This window comes from Oncorhynchus mykiss, chromosome 19, assembly GCF_057628025.1.
Source record: "Oncorhynchus mykiss isolate SJ-2025 chromosome 19, ASM5762802v1, whole genome shotgun sequence".
NCBI lineage: Eukaryota > Metazoa > Chordata > Actinopteri > Salmoniformes > Salmonidae > Oncorhynchus > Oncorhynchus mykiss.
The window spans coordinates 26,155,485-26,175,389 of record NC_143040.1 but is presented as its reverse complement, the minus strand read 5'-3'; the positions used below and the strand labels follow the sequence as shown (position 1 = coordinate 26,175,389).

The window sequence follows — 19,905 nt, the reverse complement described above, 5'->3', positions numbered from 1 at the left end:
GATTTGTCAGAAAACAAACCATCTACAGAGACAAACTGACATCTTTTCCAGACAGATAAGATCTAAACCAGGTCAGAACATTTCCGTGTAGACCAATTTGGGTTTCCAATCTCTCCAAAAGAATGTGGTGATCGATGGTATCAAAAGCACCACGGAGGTCTAGGAGCCTTGGTCTGACGCCATTAAAAGGTAGTTTACCACCTTCACGAGGGCAGTCTCAGTGCTATGATGGGGTCTAAAACCAGACTGAAGCATTTCGTATACATTGTTTGTCTTCAGGAAGGCAGTGAGTTTCTGCACAACAGCTTTTCAAACAATTTTGTGAGGAATGGGAGATTCGATATAGGCCAATAGTTTTCATATTTTCTGGGTCGAGTTTCGGCTTTTTCACGAGAGGCTTTATTACTGCCACTTTTAGTGAGTTTGGTACACATCCGTTGGATAGGGAGCCGTTTATTATATTCAACATAGGAGGACCAAGCACAGGAAGCAGCTCTTTCAGTAGTTTAGTTGGAATAGGGTCCAGTATGCAGATTGAAGGTTTAGAGGCCAAGACTATTTTCATCAGAGTCAAGAGATATAGTATTAAAACATGTGTCTCCCTTAATCCTTGGTCCTGGCAGTGACAACTGAGCTTTGGAGAAATACGCAGATTTAAAGAGGAGTCCGTAATTTGCTTTCTAATGATCATGATCTTTTTGTCAAAGAAGTGAATTTATCACTGCTGAAGTGAAAACCATCCTCTCATGGGGAATGCTGCTTTTTAGTTAGATTTGCGACAGTATCAAAAATACATTGTGGATTGTTCTTATTCCTCAATTAGTTGGAAAAAAAGGATGATCGAGCAGCAGTGAGGGCCCTTCGATACTGCACGGTACTGTCTTTCCAAGCTAGTCGGAAGACTTCCAGTTTGGTGTAGCGCCATTTCCGCTCCAATTATCTGCAAGCTTGCTTCAGTGCTCGGGTATTTTCCTTATACCAGGGAGCTAGTTTCTTATGACAATTGTTTTTTGTTTTTATGGGTGTGACTGTATCTAGGGTATTACGTAAGGTTAAATTTAGTTTCTCAGTTAGGTGGTTAACTGATTTTTGTACTCTGACGTCCTTGGGTAGGCGGAGAGAGTCTGGAAGGGCATCTAGGAATCTTTGGGTTGTCCGAGAATTTATAGCACAGCTTTTGATGATCCTTGGTTGGGGTCTGAGCAGATTATTTGTTGCGATTGCAAACGTAATAGAATGGTGTTCCGATAGTCCAGGATTATGAGGAAAAACATTAAGATCCACAATATTTATTCTACGGGACAAAACTAGGTCCAGAGTATGACTGTGTCAGTGAGTAGGTCCGGAGACATGTTGGACAAAACCCACTGATGATGGCTCCGAAAGCCTTTTGGAGTGGGTCTGTGGATGTGAATATTAAAGTCACCAAAACTTTGAATATTATCTGCCATGACTACAACTCAGTCAATCCTTTATTTCCTACAATACCAACAGTACAGGAATTAGAACCCATACTGTTGTTGTCCCTTTGATGCATGGCCTTATCAAGACAAATGTTCTCCATACATGTTTTGAGAACAACATTTGTAATCGTTGTCACACGATCTATTAGACTGTACATGGACAAATCCATGTTTGGATGTCATTCGGTAGATGTGACACTATGACCAAAAATACTCTCTCTCTCCCGATCTCTCTCTCTCTTTCTGCCGTCTAATCATATTGATCTCAGAAAGGCCTTGTGTGTGAGCACGTTTGCATGTGTGAGTGGGCGTGTGTGTCTGTGTGGGTTGGTGCGTGGGTTTCTGCTGACTGGTATGTATGCTCTGTGTGAGTGATTATTTGTCTTTGTTTGTACATTGTGCAGGTCCCCTATGTGACCACTCTTTATGTCAATATTACCCAACGTACATTACATTTTCCTATCGGTGTTTTTATGGGGTCAACCAAAAGCCAAAACTAGTAAATTAGTGTATTTCATAACGCACTACTGCAATAGTCATCGATTGACAATCACTTATCCATCCAGTAGATAGAAAGTAGGATCAGGGCAAACTTGAATTCATCACTTTGGGATAGTAGCATTGATGTTGGTTGATTAGAAGTCCCCTGACGGACATTCCATATTTCTATGGCAGTTACTCATATTGAGTCAAATATGTTTAGTAAATGGATAATACTCATTGCGTAAATATGCTTACTCATGTTTTCCAAGATGCATTGTACTGCAGGGAAAAAACAGAAATAGGCTAGAATCTACAGGAGATGTGAACAGATTTTGTTTGGTTCTTGATTGTGATCGGAATACTCGTTTAAAATTGCAGAATGCAGATGTGCATCTTGAATGGGGGAACCCTAACCCAAATTTGGAATTGATAGTGGTTAAATATTAATCAGCGTACTTTAGTTGACAAACATGGTCCCAGTGCCGTAGTTTTCAGAGGTTTTCAAAATGCAGTGTTGTCGTATTCAGGACATAAAGTCTGGATGAAATCCAAATCGACACTTTGAACTGTCGAATAGCCACAAAAAATGAACGGGCCTAGGCTTTACATGTGATTAGGGCTTGAAATGAATCTTGAAAATAGCGGTTTTGCCAGGATAGTCATCATAGCTTGTTTATCTTGAATAAAAATCATTATATAAACTATAAATAAGGCCTGAATGGTTATTAGTAACACTGCAGAAGACATAATATAAAACTCAGCAGGATCCTGTCTTTCAAAGATAATTCGTAAATATCCAAATAACTTTGCAGATATTCATTTATAAAGAGTTTAAACATTGTTTTTCATGCTTTTTCAATGAACCATAACCAATTAATGAACATGCACCTGTGGAACGTTCGTTAAGACACTAAAAGCTTACAGACTGTAGGCAATTAAGGTCACAGTTATGAAAACTTAGGACACTAAAGAGGCCCTTCTACTAACTCTGAAAAACACCAAAAGAAAGACGCCCAGGGTCCCTGCTCATCTGCGTGAACGTGCCTTAGGCATTCTGCAAGGAGGCATGAGGACTGCAGATGTGGCAAGGGCAATAAATTGCAATGTCTGTACTGTGAGACGCCCAAGACAGCAGTACAGGGAGACAGGACGGACAGCTGATCGTCCTCGTAGTGGCAGACCACGTGTAACAACACTTGCACAGGATCGGTACATCCGAACATCCATCTTGCGGGACAGGTACAGGATGGCAACGTCAACTGCCCGAGTTACACCAGGAACACACAATCTCTCCATCAGTGCTCAGACTGTCCGCAATAGGCTGAGAGAGGCTGGACTGAGGGCTTGTAGGCCGGTTGTAAGGCAGGTCCTCACCAAATCAAAATCAAATCAAATTTTATTTGTCACATACACATGGTTAGCAGATGTTAATGCGAGTGTAGCGAAATGCTTGTGCTTCTTGTTCCGACAATGCAGTAATAACCAACAAGTCATCTAACTAACAATTCCAAAACTACTGTCTTGTACACAGTGTAAGGGGATAAAGAATATGTACATAAGGATATATGAATGAGTGATGGTACAGAACAGCATAGGCAAGATACAGTAGATGGTATCGAGTACAGTATATACATATGAGATGAGTATGTAAACAAAGTGGCATAGTTAAAGTGGCTAGTGATACATGTATTACATAAGGATACAGTCGATGATATAGAGTACAGTATATACGTATGCATATGAGATGAATAATGTAGCGTAAGTAACATTATATAAGGTAGCATTGTTTAAAGTGGCTAGTGATATATTTACATCATTTCCCATAAATTCCCATTATTAAAGTGGCTGGAGTTGAGTCAGTGTCAGTGTGTTGGCAGCAGCCACTCAATGTTAGTGGTGGCTGTTTAACAGTCTGATGGCCTTGAGATAGAAGCTGTTTTTCAGTCTCTCGGTCCCAGCTTTGATGCACCTGTACTGACCTCGCCTTCTGGATGATAGCGGGGTGAACAGGCAGTGGCTCGGGTGGTTGATGTCCTTGATGATCTTTATGGCCTTCCTGTGACATCGGGTGGTGTAGGTGTCCTGGAGGGCAGGTATTTTGCCCCCGGTGATGCGTTGTGCAGACCTCACTACCCTCTGGAGAGCCTTACGGTTGAGGGCGGAGCAGTTGCCGTACCAGGCGGTGATACAGCCCGCCAGGATGCTCTCGATTGTGCATCTGTAGAAGTTTGTGAGTGCTTTTGGTGACAAGCCGAATTTCTTCAGCCTCCTGAGGTTGAAGAGGCGCTGCTGCGCCTTCTTCACAATGGTGTCTGTGTGAGTGGACCAATTCAGTTTGTCTGTGATGTGTATGCCGAGGAACTTAAAACTTGCTACCCTCTCCACTACTGTTCCATCGATGTGGATAGGGGGGTGTTCCCTCTGCTGTTTCCTGAAGTCCACAATCATCTCCTTAGTTTTGTTGACGTTGAGTGTGAGGTTATTTTCCTGACACCACACTCCGAGGGCCCTCACCTCCTCCCTGTAGGCCGTCTCGTCGTTGTTGGTAATCAAGCCTACCACTGTTGTGTCGTCCGCAAACTTGATGATTGAGTTGGAGGCGTGCGTGGCCACGCAGTCGTGGGTGAACAGGGAGTACAGGAGAGGGCTCAGAACGCACCCTTGTGGGGCCCCAGTGTTGAGGATCAGCGGGGAGGAGATGTTGTTGCCTACCCTCACCACCTTGGGGCGGCCTGTCAGGAAGTCCAGTACCCAGTTGCACAGGGCGGGGTCGAGACCCAGGGTCTCGAGCTTGATGACGAGCTTGGAGGGTACTATGGTGTTGAATGCCGAGCTGTAGTCAATGAACAGCATTCTCACATAGGTATTCCTCTTGTCCAGATGGGTTAGGGCAGTGTGCAGTGTGGTTGAGATTGCATCGTCTGTTGACCTATTTGGGCGGTAAGCAAATTGTAGTGGGTCTAGGGTGTCAGGTAGGGTGGAGGTGATATGGTCCTTGACTAGTCTCTCAAAGCACTTCATGATGACCGAAGTGAGTGCTACGGGGCGGTAGTCGTTTAGCTCAGTTACCTTAGCTTTCTTGGGAACAGGAACAATGGTGGCCCTCTTGAAGCATGTGGGAACAGCAGACTGGTATAGGGATTGATTGAATATGTCCGTAAACACACCGGCCAGCTGGTCTGCGCATGCTCTGAGGGCGCGGCTGGGGATGCCGTCTGGGCCTGCAGCCTTGCGAGGGTTAACACGTTTAAATGTCTTACTCACCTCGGCTGCAGTGAAGGAGAGGCCTCATGTTTTCGTTGCAGGCCGTGTCAGTGGCACTGTATTGTCCTAAAAGCGGGCAAAAAAGTTATTTAGTCTGCCTGGGAGCAGGACATCCTGGTCCGTGACTGGGCTGGATTTCTTCCTGTAGTCCGTGATTGACTGTAGACCCTGCCACATGCCTCTTGTGTCTGAGCCGTTGAATTGAGATTCTACTTTGTCTCTGTACTGACGCTTAGCTTGTTTGATAGCCTTGCGGAGGCAATAGCTGCACTGTTTGTATTCGGTCATGTTACCAGACACCTTGCCCTGATTAAAAGCAGTGGTTTGCGCTTTCAGTTTCACGCAAATGCTGCCATCAATCCACGGTTTCTGGTTAGGGAATGTTTTAATCGTTGCTATGGGAACGACATCTTCAACGCACGTTCCATAGAACTCGCACACCGAATCAGCGTATTCGTCAATGTTGTTGTCTGACGCAATACGAAACATGTCCCAGTCCACGTGATGGAAGCAGTCTTGGAGTGTGGAGTCAGCTTGGTCGGACCAGCGTTGGACAGACCTCAGCGTGGGAGCCTCTTGTTTTAGTTTCTGTCTGTAGGCAGGGATCAACAAAATGGAGTCGTGGTCAGCTTTTCCGAAAGGGGGGCGGGGCAGGGCCTTATATGCCTCGCGGAAGTTAGAGTAACAATGATCCAAGGTCTTTCCACCCCTGGTTGTGTAATCAATATGCTGATAAAATTTAGGGAGTCTTGTTTTCAGATTAGCCTTGTTAAAATCCCCAGCTACAATGAATGCAGCCTCCGGATAAATGGTTTCCAGTTTGCAAAGAGTCAAATAAAGTTCATTCAGAGCCATCGATGTGTCTGCTTGGGGGGGAATATATACGGCTGTGATTATAATCGAAGAGAATTCTCTTGGTAGATAATGCAGGCTACATTTGATTGTGAGGAATTCTAAATCAGGTGAACAGAAGGATTTGAGTTCCTGTATGTTTCTTTCATCACACCATGTCACGTTAGCCATAAGGCATACGCCCCCGCCCCTCTTCTTACCAGAAAGATGTTTGTTTCTGTCTGCGCGATGCGTGGAGAAACCCGTTGGTTGCACCGCCTCGGATAGCGTCTCTCCAGTGAGCCACGTTTCCGTGAAGCAAAGAACGTTACAGTCTCTGATGTCCCTCTGGAATGCTACCCTTGCTCGGATTTCATCAACCTTGTTGTCAAGAGACTGGACATTGGCAAGAAGAATGCTAGGGAGTGGTGCACGGTGTGCCCGTCTCCGGAGTCTGACCAGAAGACCGCCTCGTTTCCCTCTTTTTCGGAGTCGTTTTTTTGGGTTGCTGCATGGGATCCACTCCGTTGTCCTGTTTGTAAGGCAGAACACAGGATCCGTGTCGCGAAAAACATATTCTTGGTCGTACTGATGGTGAGTTGACGCTGATCTTATATTCAGTAGTTCTTCTCGACTGTATGTAATGAAACCTAAGATGACCTGGGGTACTAATGTAAGAAATAACACGTAAAAAAACAAAAAACTGCATAGTTTCCTAGGAACGCGAAGCGAGGTGGCCATCTCTGTCGGCGCCGGAAGTTCATCACCAGACATCACCGGCAACGACGTTGCCTATGGGAACAAACCCACCGTCGCTGGACCAGACAGGACTGGCAAAAAGTGCTCTTCACTGATGAGTCACGGTTTTGTCTCACCAGGGGTGATAGTCGGATTCGCGTTTATCGTTGAAGGAATGAGCGAAACACCGAGACCTGTACTCTGGAGCAGGATCGATTTGGAGGTGGAGGGTCCGTCATGGTCTGGGGCGGTGTGTCATAGCATCATCGGACTGAGCTTGTTGCCATTGCAGACAATCTCAATTCTGTGCGTTACAGGGAAGACATCCTCGTCCCTCATGTGGTACCCTTCCTGCTGATTTCCTGCAAGACAGGAATGTCAGTGTTCTGCCATGGCCAGCGAAGAGCCCGGATCTCAATCCAATAGAGCACGTCTGGGATCTGTTGGATCGGAGGGTGAGGGCTAGGGCCATTCCCCACAGAAATGTCCGGGGACTTGCAGGTGCCCGGAGGAAGAGTGCGGTAACATGTCACTGCAAGAACTGGCAAATCTGGTGCTGTCCATGAGGAGGAGATGCACTGCAGTACTTAATGCATCTGGTGGCCACACCAGATACTGACTGTTACTTTTGATTTTGGCCCTCCCTTTGTTCAGGGACACATTATTCAATTTCTGTTAGTCACATGTCTGTGAAACTTGTTCAGTTCATGTCTCAGTTGTTGAATCTTGTTATGTTCATACACATATTTACACATGTTAAGTTAAAAATAAATTTGCTGAAAATAAACGCAGTTGACAATGAGAGGACATTTATTTTTTGCTGAGTTTACTTGTATCATAAAAGTTACTAGATGTGGCCATGTGGTGGCGATAATCGTCAGCCGTAAAGGGGAATATTTGACCCGGAAATGAACACGTGAACTGATGGTTTGCATCCGGTGCATCTGAACAGCACTTGTACGTTTGTTTAGCAAGCGGTGTCTAGCTAATTTATACATCTGTTTTATCGACATTTTTTACAGATTGCCAAGCTAACTGGCTAAGTAACATCAGAAATGACTGAGGTATGGGCTCTTTCGTGCATATTTTTTGTCAATAAAACTGAAATTACAACAGTTGTAGCTAGTGGCGCATAAGCTAACGTGATAGCTAGCAAGCAACGTTAAGTTATACTTAGCCCAATTTGAAATACACTTGAAATAATTCCATTTGGAAAATTAATATTAGCTAGATCAGCTGTGTAACGTTATTTGCACTTACATCCGCGAATGTGGTATCGTGGAGTTGAGATGTACGTTAACGGCACATGGCTAATTACAGTAGCTCGCGTCATGAATAGCTACAGTAGATGACAGTTAGCTAGCAAAGAAAATATAGCTTTTGTCTTAAGTAATATGTCCGTGTATTTCATTTTTCAGGATGTGCAGAAGCACTCTGTGCACACGCTCGTGTTCAGGTCCCTCAAGAGGACTCATGATATGTTTGTTGCTGACCATGCAAAACCAGTCTCTTTGGATGAAACAAGGTACTCATGTTTTGTATAACAATATGCCGTCGTTGTGTGAGAGAAAGACACTGTGTGTGGGTCCAGTCTGTCTGTTCAGCATAGACATAATAGTTAACGACCCTGCACTTGCTAACAGCCGCATTGGGGTCGGACAGGCTTCCTGTTTAAATTAAGACACCGGGATCCGCGAGATAAGGCTCGGGAAATCTACTTCCCTCCAGGGATGAGAAATGCGTTGTACTCCGAAGGAAGTGTCCCGTTATTTGTCAAATGCTTCGTAAACAGGTGTGGTGAAATGCTTACTTACAGGTCCCTTTCCAAACTGCAGAAAACAATGTACTATTTAAATATATATATATTTGTAACTCGAGGAATTAATAAACTGGGAATAACAAATAAAACAATTACATGGCTATAAACAGTACCCGTACTGAGTCGAATGGTGACATATAGGTAAGGACTAGGCAAAATTAAAGATAATAGACGGTAGCAGCAGTGAATGGGGTGTGGAACTGTGGTGTCAGTATGCATGTGTGTGCATTTTATGTGTGTGTGTGGGCATACATAGTCTGTGTGTGAGTGTGTGGATAGTCCACTATGCGAGCATAGGAGAATTAGTGAAAACAAGTGTGTGTGTCTTGGGGTGTAAGTATGTGAATTACACTCAGTTACATCGATGATTGAATGACACATTTTTATGTAAACTGACGTTTTCATCTTCATGCTAGCTAGCAGTAGCCACAGCAGCCGTTGTGGAATGGCACATCACATTGAACAACAAAGGAGCTGATTGGCTGACACTGCCCTTCCAAAATGGCTACTGTGGCTTCTGCTACCTAGCATGAGGATGGAAAATGCAGTTTTCCGGAGAAACTAGCAGTCGTTCAAACTTCTCTGTGTAACAGTTGGGATAATGAGACAAATCAGAGTACAACGCATTTCTCATCCCTGGATTGAGGTACATTTTCCGGGCCATATCTCGCACTGCAGTGTCTTAATCTGAACACGAAGCCTGTCAGATCCCAGTGCAGCTGTAAGCAAGCATAGGGTCAGAATCTATTCGGGTTATGTTCAGGACAGAGGCTCATTCTCTGAAATGACTAAGGTTTAAGGTAGTGCTGGGCGATATATCTAATTCAGTTGAATATATGTATTAGTATGATATTCCAAATGCTTGTATTGCAATCTATTTTTTTTTTTGTTAGCGTTTATGTCCACTTGTTCTCATGTTGTCTTTTGGTCTTGTCGCCTTTGCTCCTTCTGCTTAGACGGTGCACCTCATTTACACACACGCACCAAGCCCCTCCCCCACGCACACCAAGCCCTTCCCCCACGCACACTGAAACACATTGAGACATTATCTTACTGTTATAGGGGAGAACTTTCTAACTATACCTTTTCTATGTCTACTGTTGTGTGAAGAACAGACCCTACTAAAATGGGAATGTCAATGGACATTGATTCTGGAAAATGAATGCTCAGTTTCTGTCACACGCAACATTCCAGGACCATGTACCGCTAGCAGCATTTTAGCCAGACTGTTACACGAGCTGTCCGGTTTGTTTTATAAATGTGAGAAATAAGGTAGGCCACTTGATTTCAACATCTAAACAATGTGGACAGGCTAGCATGCTGTTCAAACAGTTGGAGATGTGCAGGAGGGTGAGTTCATGACAATTAAACTTTTCTACTTTGTTGGCTAGCAAATAGATCCAAGTTGGCTAGACCATAAATACAAAGAATAGATGGCTAGTCACTAGCATGTGTGCTTGAGATTGTTTATGAAACCGGTTTTCATTTTCCAAAATGCCTGCTACAAGAGGTTGGTCATTTTTAGTGAAGGTACATTACCAGTCAACATTTGACACTCATTCCAGGATTCTTTATTTTTACTATTTTCTACATTGTAGAATCATAGCTTTCTATTTTGCAACAAAGCCTCCTTCACTCACGCCGCCATACTTACCCTAGTAAAACTGACTATACTACCGATCCTCGACTTCGGCGATGTCATCTACAAAATAGCTTCCAATTCTCTATTCAGCAAAGTGGATGCAGTTTATCACAGTGCCATCCGTTTTGTTACTAAAGCACCTTATACCACCCACCACTGCGACCTGTATGCTCTAGTCGGCTGGCCCTCGCTACATATTCGTCGCCAGACCCACTGGCTCCAGGACATCTACAAGTCCATGCTAGGTAAAGCTCCGCCTTATCTCAGTTCACTGGTCACGATGGCAACACCCACCCGTAGCACGCGCACCAGCAGGTGTATCTCACTGATCATCTCTAGAGCCAACACCTCATTTGGCCGCCTTTCCTTCCAGTTCTCTGCTGCCTGTGACTGGAATGAATTGCAAAAATGGTTGAAGTTGGAGACTTTTATCTCCCTCACCAACTTTGAACATCTGCTATCTGAGCAGCTAACCGATCGCTGCAGCTGTACATAGTCCATCGGTAAATAGCCCACCCAATTTACCTACCTCATCCCCATACTGTTTTTATTTATTTACTTTTCTGTTCTTTTGCACACCAGTATCTCTACCTGCACATGACCATCTGATCATTTCACTCCAGTGTTAATCTGCTAAATTGTAATTATTCGCCTACCTCCTCATGCCTTTTGCACACAATGTATATAGACTCTTTTTTTTCTTTTTTCAGCTGTGTTATTGACTTGTTTATTGTTTACTCCATGTGTAACTCTGTGTTGTTGTCTGTTCACACTGCTATGCTTTATCTTGGCCAGGTCGCAGTTGTAAATGAGATCTTGTTCTCAATTAGCCTACCTGGTTAAATAAAGGTGAAATAAAAAAAAATAGTGAAAACAAACTGTGAAATAACACATATGGAACTGTGTAGTTACCAAAAAAGTGTTAAACAAATCAAAATACATTTTATATTTGATTCTTCAAAGTAGCCACCCTTTGCCTTGATTTCAAGAAATGTGAATGAAAGTTTTTTTCAAGTGCAGTCGCAAAACCATTAAGCGTTATGCTGAAACTGGCTCTCATGAGGACCGCCACAGGAAAGGAAGATCCAGAGTTACCTCTGCGGCAGAGGATAAGTTCATTAGATTTACCAGCCTTAGAAATTGCAGCCAATTTTTTTCGCTGAGTTCAAGTAACAGTCACATCAGGTGAATAAGGCCTTCAAGGTCGAATTGCTGCAAAGAAACCACTACTGAAGGACACCAATAAGAAGAGGCTTGCTTGGGCCAAGAAACACAAGCAATGGACATTAGACCGGTGGAAATCTGTCCTTTGGTCTGATGAGTCCAAATTAGAGATTTTTGGTTCCAACCGCCATGTCTTTGTGAGACGCAGTGTAAGTGAACGGATGATCTCTCAATGTATGGTTCCAAGCATGGAGGAGGTGTGGGGGTGCTTTGCTGGTGACACTCTGTGATTTATTTAGAATTCATGGAACAGTTAACCAGCATGGCTACCACAGCATTCTGCAGCGATACGCCGTCCCATCTGGTTTGGGCTTAGAGGAACTATCATTTTGTTTTTCGACAATGACTCTAAACACACATCCAGGCTGTATAAGGGCAATTTAACCAAACACTCCAGAGTGTTGGAGTGCTACATCAGATGACCTGGCCTCAACCCAGTTGAAATGGTTTGGTATGAGTTGGCCCGCAGAGTGAAGGAAAGCAGCCAACAAGTGCTCAGCATATGTGGGAACATTCTTCATGAAGCTGGTTGAGAGAATGCCTAGTGTGCAAAGCTGTCATCAAGGCGGCTAGGTGGCTACTTTGAAGAATCTCAAATATAAAATATATTTTGATTCAACACTTTTTTTGGTTACTACATGTTTCCATATGTTATTTCATAGTTTGAATGTCTTCACTATCATTCTACAATGTAGAAAATAGTACAAAATAAAGAAAAACCCTTGAATGAGTAGGTGTCCAAACGTTTGACTGGTACTGTATATTGTGAATCACCTATACATTTGAAAAGATCAAGACATCATTTTTTAGGCCGTATCGCCCAGCCCTACTTTCAGCCTGATGTGTTCAATTGAGTTAACTAGGGTTTCCCTTCGTAAGTCACAAGGTGAAGATGGCAGCGAAGCTAAGGGCAGACTACAGTGCCGTTCTACACATGCCCGTTCTGAAAGAGGGCAAAGACAGACCACTGGGATCCAACATGCCTGCCAATCAGAACTATCTCCAACCCGGTAAGAATGCCATCACGTCAACGTCAATCATTGACAAATCAGTATTTCACAGGCAACGAATGAGCGCTATTACAAGTCAATATTTCCAAGTATTTCTCATTACAACTCTCTGGTCTTCCAGTTGATGATCCAGAGTACTTGATCACTGGGACCCACGCATACCCCTCAGGACCTGGTAATTACAACAGTCTTACCCAGGGATCCCTTACTCTTTTCCTGGAGAGGTTCTTGGGGTGCAGGCTTTCGTTCCAGCCCTATCCTAACACACCTGATTCAACAAATCATGGCTGAAGATCAGGAATTATTTGAATCTGGTGTGTTAAATGATTGGCCACGAACCAAAACCTTCACACCCATTATCTCTCCAGGACCAGACTTGGAGAACCCCTCCCTCTGGTATAACCTCAATACCAATGCTACTGTTGCAAGTAGAACCACATTCATTCATATTGTGCCCTCGGGGGTGTTACATCACTTTTATAATGCTGTGTATTGTCATCCTCAGGGGTGGCTCTGACGGCGGACACTCAGATACATAGGAACCCCAGTGAGGGGGGAGTTCATGCCATGGCTCTTGCCCTGCCACCATCACAAGCCAGGTACTTACTTCAGATGATGCCCGGTAGATTTGTTGAAGTGAAAAGACACTAGAACAAACATAATTTTGTAGTTCACGTCAGACATTCATCTGTTTGACACAATTCTTCTGTAATTCTATAGCACTACAACCGTCTGTACAGACCCCCTGATCTTAGAGAAATAAGCGAAGGGTTATTGTATCCAGTCAACACGAGACCCCAATCGGGTTTGCCTATCGTATGAGTGTACTTTTAGGTATCCAGCATCCATTCAGTTTTTTTGTGTAATTGCAGGCTGGACGCCAGTCGCACAGCAGCCAGTGTTGGGGACATCCACAAACTCGCAGTGGGGGCAGAGAGGTCTCACGCTCCTCACTCACACGCTATGGTGGGTAACGCTCTCCGATACGTATTATTAGTCCTACACACCTTTTTGTGTCTGCTAACACTTCGCATGTATTTCTGCACCAACATTCCACTAATGTGACAACAGCCTTGTATGATCTAATGCTACCACTTCGAATAATCATTTTCTGTCTTCTTTCTAGTCTCTTTTGGAAGGAGGCGGCACCAAAAACTCTTCCCTCATTGCCAGAAAAGCCCCCACTATGCCCAAGCCCCAGTGGCATGCGCCGTGGAAGTTGTTTCGGGTAAGGACATTATTTTGTCACGGCAGGAGCATCTGAATACACTTACTTGCTCTACAGTGCACACACTTTATCAAAGCACTTGGCACACTTACCAAAGGTTGATGTTTTGTGAGGAACTGTCCCTAGTCCTTCAAACGTACTACCATAATCTTAGAATATCTTTTATGTAGGGCCTATGCGTTTCAGATGCCTTCAGGGGAATTGGCTTGCCCCCTGTTTTGTGTGGTAGCTGATACAGGTTTGCTTTATCCCTTCCAGGTCATCAGTGGTCATCTTGGCTGGGTGAGGTCCATTGCCGTAGAGCCCGGCAACCAGTGGTTTGTGACCGGCGCTGGCGACAGAACCATTAAGGTGAGTACAGAGAGAGACCGGGAGATCTATAGCTTCGAAACGGCTGTTTGAAGCGGGTGTACAAAAGTAAAAGACGCAAAAATGAAACTTAGGAACGGGAAGCATAGAAATGGCACACACAGAATAGATATACTGCTTCTTCAACTTGCTTTCAATGAAAAATCTATAACACGTTTTTCTATGTGCATTTGGTCGAGTCGCCAAAAAGTTACATATTGCAGCTTTAAAGGAAGATTAAGTCCTTTGTTTAATCAGTGTGTGTGACTGACAGGAGGGATGAGGGGCTGCGTTTTTACCACTATCATCACTCGTAGATATGAGAATAATAAGTGACAAGGGTATTGGGGCACCCATTTGATCTATTCAATGTCTATCAAATGGTGGCATTTAGTCATGTATCTCGTAATGGATCAGCTATAAGTTTGATCGTGATGTCAAATCCCCATTGTTTCTTCTTCTCCTGACAGATCTGGGACCTGGCCAGTGGGAAGCTAAAGCTTTCCCTTACGGGACACATCAGCACGGTGCGCGGCGTGGCCGTGAGCACCCGGAGTCCCTACCTGTTCTCCTGCGGTGAGGACAAGCAGGTCAAGTGCTGGGACCTGGAGTACAACAAGGTGCTGCACTAGTACCCTTTCATTTCTGCTTTACTTTATATGTTGTGTTTGAATGGACTGTAGGACCATTATTATTTAGTTAAGTATTTAGTATAGTTACGCCCACTAATTTCTGCTCTACTACAAGTTTCAATGCCATATTGTTTTTCCAATTATGATTGCTGTTCTTAGGTGATCAGGCACTATCACGGCCACCTCAGCGCCGTGTACGACTTGGACCTGCACCCAACCATCGACGTGCTGGTCACATGCAGTCGAGATGCCACGGCTAGGGTAAGTGTTGCTAATGACTAGTTGTCTTGACTTTCAAAAACTTTATTTTTAGTGGAACATTTTGGAATGTATTGGGACTTCAATATGAAATCTGTGCGTTTATAGGTGTGGGATATCAGGAGCAAAGCCAACGTGCACACCCTGTCCGGACACACCAACACAGTGGCCACAGTCAGATGCCAGGCCGCCGAACCTCAGATCATCACAGGTACGGGCGGATACGTTACAACTGCTTTGCCAAGCTGTGTTCATATATTGTCTAGTTGACTCACTGCAAAGTACCATCAATGGCTTATTATATTGTTATGTTCTATTATGAGCTGGCGCGAAGAGACATCTGAATTTTGACCTTTTCTCCTGGGTCATGTTCTGGTAGGGAGAAAATAGGAGATACCACTTGAACTTGTCCAATAAGAACACAGCGTTTTGTTCGTTTCAAGACGTTTTGCTACGGCGTGACCTTCTGAACCCTGCTCTTTTCTGTTCCAGGGAGCCACGACTCCACCATCAGGCTATGGGATCTGATAGCTGGGAAGACCAGAGCCACTCTCACCAACCACAAGAAGTCTGTCAGAGCACTGGCCTTACATCCCAGACAGTATGTCAATTCCTCATACGTAGCTAGTATTGATGCATATGTCACACCCAAGTTGGTCAACTTCTATTACCTAGTTGTAGTAAATGATAGGATTGATAGCTAATAGGGTCGCTCACTTTATTTCTGCGTTTTGTATTTTTTATTTTGACACAACCATTGGTTGGCTGCACATTACAGGTATACCTTAGCCTCTGGCTCTGCCGACAACATCAAGCAGTGGACGTTCCCCGACGGCAACTTCATCCAGAACCTCTCTGGACACAACGCCATCATCAACGCAATGGCAGTCAACTCGGACGGCGTGCTGGTATCGGGAGGTATGAAAACGCCCTTTGCTTTTTCCAACTGGGCCTTGTATATATGTTGCTATTGAAATAGACAGTTTTGAGCCTCTGTCATGATGATTGGGTCAGATTATTTCTAGTCATAGTACATTGAAGGGCATTGTTGCTTTGAAGGCGCATTACTAAAGATGGGCAACAAACAAAAAAGAAGTGATAGCGGAAGAGGCTGGAAGCGAAGATATTGGAATGACTAAGTAATAGGACATCCTATAGGCAGCCGTGTCTAGGTCCTAGCCCTATATCTATACCAATGTTTTGATCTCCAGTACCAGTCAAAAGTTTGGACACACCTACACATTCCATAATTTTTTCCTACATTGTAGAATAATAGTGAAGACGTCACACTATGAAATAACACATATGGAATCATGTAGTAACCAAAAAGTGTTAAACAAATCCAAATATATTCTAGATTCTTCAAAGTATCCACCCTTGAGGACAGCTTTGCGTACTCTTGGCATTCTCTCAACCAGCTCCACCTGGAATGTTTTTCCAACAGTCTTGAAGGAGTTCCCGCACATACTAAGTACTTGTTGGCTGCTTTTCCTTCACTCTGCGGTCCAACTCAACCCAATTGAGATGGTTTGGGATGTAGTCGGGTGATTGTAGATGCCACGTCATCTTATGCAGCACTCCATCACTCTCCTTCTTGGTCAAATAGCCCTTACACAGCCTGGAGGTGTATTGGGTCACTGCTGTTGAAAAACAAATGATAGTCCCTCTAAGCACAAACCAGATGGGATGGCGTATCAGAATGCTGTGGTAGCCATGCTGGTTAAGTGTGCCTTGAATTCTAAATAAATCAGACAGTGTCACCAGCAAAGCACCATCACACCACCTCTTCCATGCTTCACGGTCGGAACCACACATACGGAGATCATCCGTTCACTTACTCTGCCTCTCACAAAGACACGGCAGTTGGAACCAAAAATCTCAAAATTGGACTCCAGACCAAAATACAAATTTGCACTGGTCTAATGTCCATTGCTCTTGTTTCTTGACGCAAGCAAGTCTTCTTCTTGGTGTCCTTTAGTAGTGGTTTCTTTGTAGCAATTTGACTGTGAAGGCCTGACTCACGCAGTCTCCTCGGAACAGTTTATGTTGATGTGTCTGTTACTTGAACTCCGAAGCATTCATTTGGGGTGCAATCTGAGGTGCAGTTAATTGCCAATTTCTGATGCTGGTAACTCTAATGAACTTAATCTCTGCAGCAGAGGTAACTCTGGGTCTTCCTTTGCTTTGGCGGGGTCCTCATGAGAGCCAATTTCAACATAGCGCTTGATGGTTTTTGCTACTGCACTTGAAGAAACTTTCAAAGTTCTTGACATTTTCTCTATTGATTGACCATCATGTCTTAACGTAATGATGGATGTTTCTCTTTGCTTATTTGAGCTGTTTTTGCCATAATATGGACTTGGTCTTTTACCAAATATGGCTATTTTCTGTATACCACCCCAACCTTGTCACAACACGACTGATTGGCTCAAACCCATTAAGAAGGAAATAAATTCCACAAATTAACTCTTAACAAGGCACACCTGGTAACTGAAATGCATTCCAGGATACAGCTAAACCTAACAGCTTCTTATTGTCTCCGTTAGCTGACAACGGCACCATTCACCTGTGGGACTGGCGGACGGGCTACAACTTCCAGCGTATCCACGCCGCCGTGCAGCCCGGCTCGCTGGACAGCGAATCGGGGATCTTCGCCTGCATGTTCGACCACTCAGAGAGCAGGCTGATCACGGCCGAGGCTGACAAGACCATCAAGGTGTACAAAGAGGACGACACCGCGGTAAGAGAGAGTTTCATCCCGTGCTGTATATCTACATGAGTTTTTGTTTTGAGATGTGATTCAATAGTGGATTTTGATTTTTTTTTTTTACTACCTCATAGTGGATGTTTATTCAATCAGGAAAAATGACAGTCACTAAAACATTGCTAAGCTAATGAAACTGAAGGATTCCTTTGAGTACTTCATAAGTTCTTGTTTCTGACTAGGGTGAGATTTTATTTTTTATTTATTTCAGACCGAGGAAAGCCACCCAATCAACTGGAAACCGGAGATCCTCAAGAGGAAGAGATTCTAGTTTTGGCCAAAAAATTAATATTTTCATTAATTTCTGTTGTCTCAATATTCCCATCAATAGAACCCCATAATTTTTGTAACAAGAATATTCACACAAACATACTTTGAACAAGTTGGCTTTTATTTTCTTTTGAATCTTTTTGGTTTTCAATGTACTCATTATTCTAAGTACCATTTTCAGTCTTCAGTGTACGATGTTAGTCCAACAAAGCAGCCATTATGGACAGCCTTTAACCTTCCAGAATGTTTGTTCTTGATGATGACCCCTCTCTCATACCTCTGGTCATTCTCGTCCACCATGAGAAGCCACTCCTCAGCTCCGTAAGGGCTCTCCTTAGTGTGCACACAGTCCCCATTCGGATCAAATCCGGTAAATGTCTGGAAAATTCTAGACTTCTAGGTCAGGTTTTATTTTTTTGTATTGATCCAACAGAATCACCAACTGTATATACAAGAGAAATGTAATTTGTTGTGCAATCTGGTGTATGAAATAAATCACTGTATGATCAACAGAACCATTAAAAAAAACATGTTTCTTCTCATTTTGAAGTTCAGTGAAGTGTGACTCACCCATGTAACCATTGGTGACAACATTCCGGTAGTCTTTGCAACTGTTTCCCTTGATCTCCTCCCACTATCCGTTGTCTCCTGGTTAGTCGTGGAGCTCAGCCGTATTCCTGGTTTCACTGATAATGTGTAAGTTCTGCTCACCTGTTTGACAAAGCAGAGGTACACTGTAACGTGAAACTAATTCATATGGCAATTTTGGGTATTATCAACTGTAAACTGCTCAAATGTTTTACTGAAGCATACAGTAAATTGTGGGGAAAAAATTGCTGTATTTTGAATGGTACTGTAATTCCACCCCACAGAATACCGTGCTGTATAGTTGGGAGTGCCAAATGTTTTATTTGTTTCTGGCTTATTGACATATTTTCAGGTGTGCCTTGTAAGAGGCTATAGTGCACCTGTGAGTGAGAGTGCTGTACCAATTTAACTCCTATGTGGTTATAGTTCCCCATCAATTTAAAATGTATAGGGGACAGGTTGGAGTGGGGCAAGTCTTAAACGGTTGAGCATTTTGCTTTCCCCTGTAGTCGCTGCCAGTTTGGAAGCTTCCAGAAGCGTTATAAGACATCAAATATTAATTATATGCTGTAATTTTTAAACACTACCTAGCAGCCAACCTGCTTGCACCAATCCCTTGTATTTATAGTAAATTATTTCATTAATTATGATTACGGTAGTATTAACTTTACAGTATAATCAATGTTATGTTTTGTACTGTCATTACACAGTACTTGCTTTGAGACTGTAGATATACTGTAATATGAAATGCAGGCAGCTGTGGCAAGTTAGTGTCAAATTCTCGGCAACCCCCTCGTGAATGTGCATTAAAGGGGCAATCTGCGGTTTCTACATCAATTGTTACTTTTAAATTATATATACCCATTCATTCTTGAAGAATATAACTTATGAATGAATACCTTGTGAGTTTAGTTCAACTGTCGTACCTGATCAGAATACAGTTGAAGTCAGAAGTTTACATAAACCTTAGCCAAATACATTTAAACTCCGTTTCGCAATTCCTGACATTTAATCCGAGTAAAAATTCCCTGTCTTAGGTCAGTTAGGATCATCACTGTATTTTAAGAATGTGAAATGTCAGAATAATAGTAGTGATTTATTTCAGCTTTTATTTATTTCATATTCCCAGTGGGTCAGAAGTTTACATACACTCAATTAGTATTTGGTAGCGTTGCCAAACTCATGGAGAATACATAAACTGTATAGCCAGCTGATGGTGCTACCACGTTAAGCATATTACACATTGTTCTCATTCTACATTGTGTTAGGACATATGTCATTCAAACATGCATTCCTCCCTCCAACCATGGGGCATACACTGTATGGCTGGCTGGTGGCGCTAT

General features: G+C 43.4%; 1 protein-coding gene across 1 annotated transcript; it reads left to right on the top strand.

The window, feature by feature from the left end:
• Nucleotides 1–7,645: 7,645 nt before the first annotated feature.
• Nucleotides 7,646–19,541, top strand: LOC110497451 (pleiotropic regulator 1). The gene is made up of 15 exons (XM_021573557.3): nucleotides 7,646–7,843; nucleotides 8,198–8,304; nucleotides 12,344–12,474; nucleotides 12,596–12,649; nucleotides 12,980–13,073; nucleotides 13,347–13,440; nucleotides 13,601–13,702; nucleotides 13,961–14,053; nucleotides 14,521–14,670; nucleotides 14,842–14,943; nucleotides 15,049–15,151; nucleotides 15,433–15,541; nucleotides 15,719–15,858; nucleotides 17,487–17,680; nucleotides 17,916–19,541. The coding sequence occupies exons 1-15, from the start codon at nucleotides 7,835–7,837 to the stop codon at nucleotides 17,973–17,975; spliced, it is 1,542 nt and encodes a 513-aa protein (XP_021429232.1). The 5' UTR covers nucleotides 7,646–7,834; the 3' UTR covers nucleotides 17,976–19,541.
• Nucleotides 19,542–19,905: the final 364 nt, after the last annotated feature.

Coding starts and splice junctions, on each gene's coding strand:
- LOC110497451 (XM_021573557.3), top strand. Junction 12,650..12,979: donor CGCATACCCCTCAGGACCTG/GTAATTACAACA, acceptor TGTCATCCTCAG/GGGTGGCTCTGACGGCGGAC. Junction 13,703..13,960: donor CGCCGTGGAAGTTGTTTCGG/GTAAGGACATTA, acceptor TATCCCTTCCAG/GTCATCAGTGGTCATCTTGG.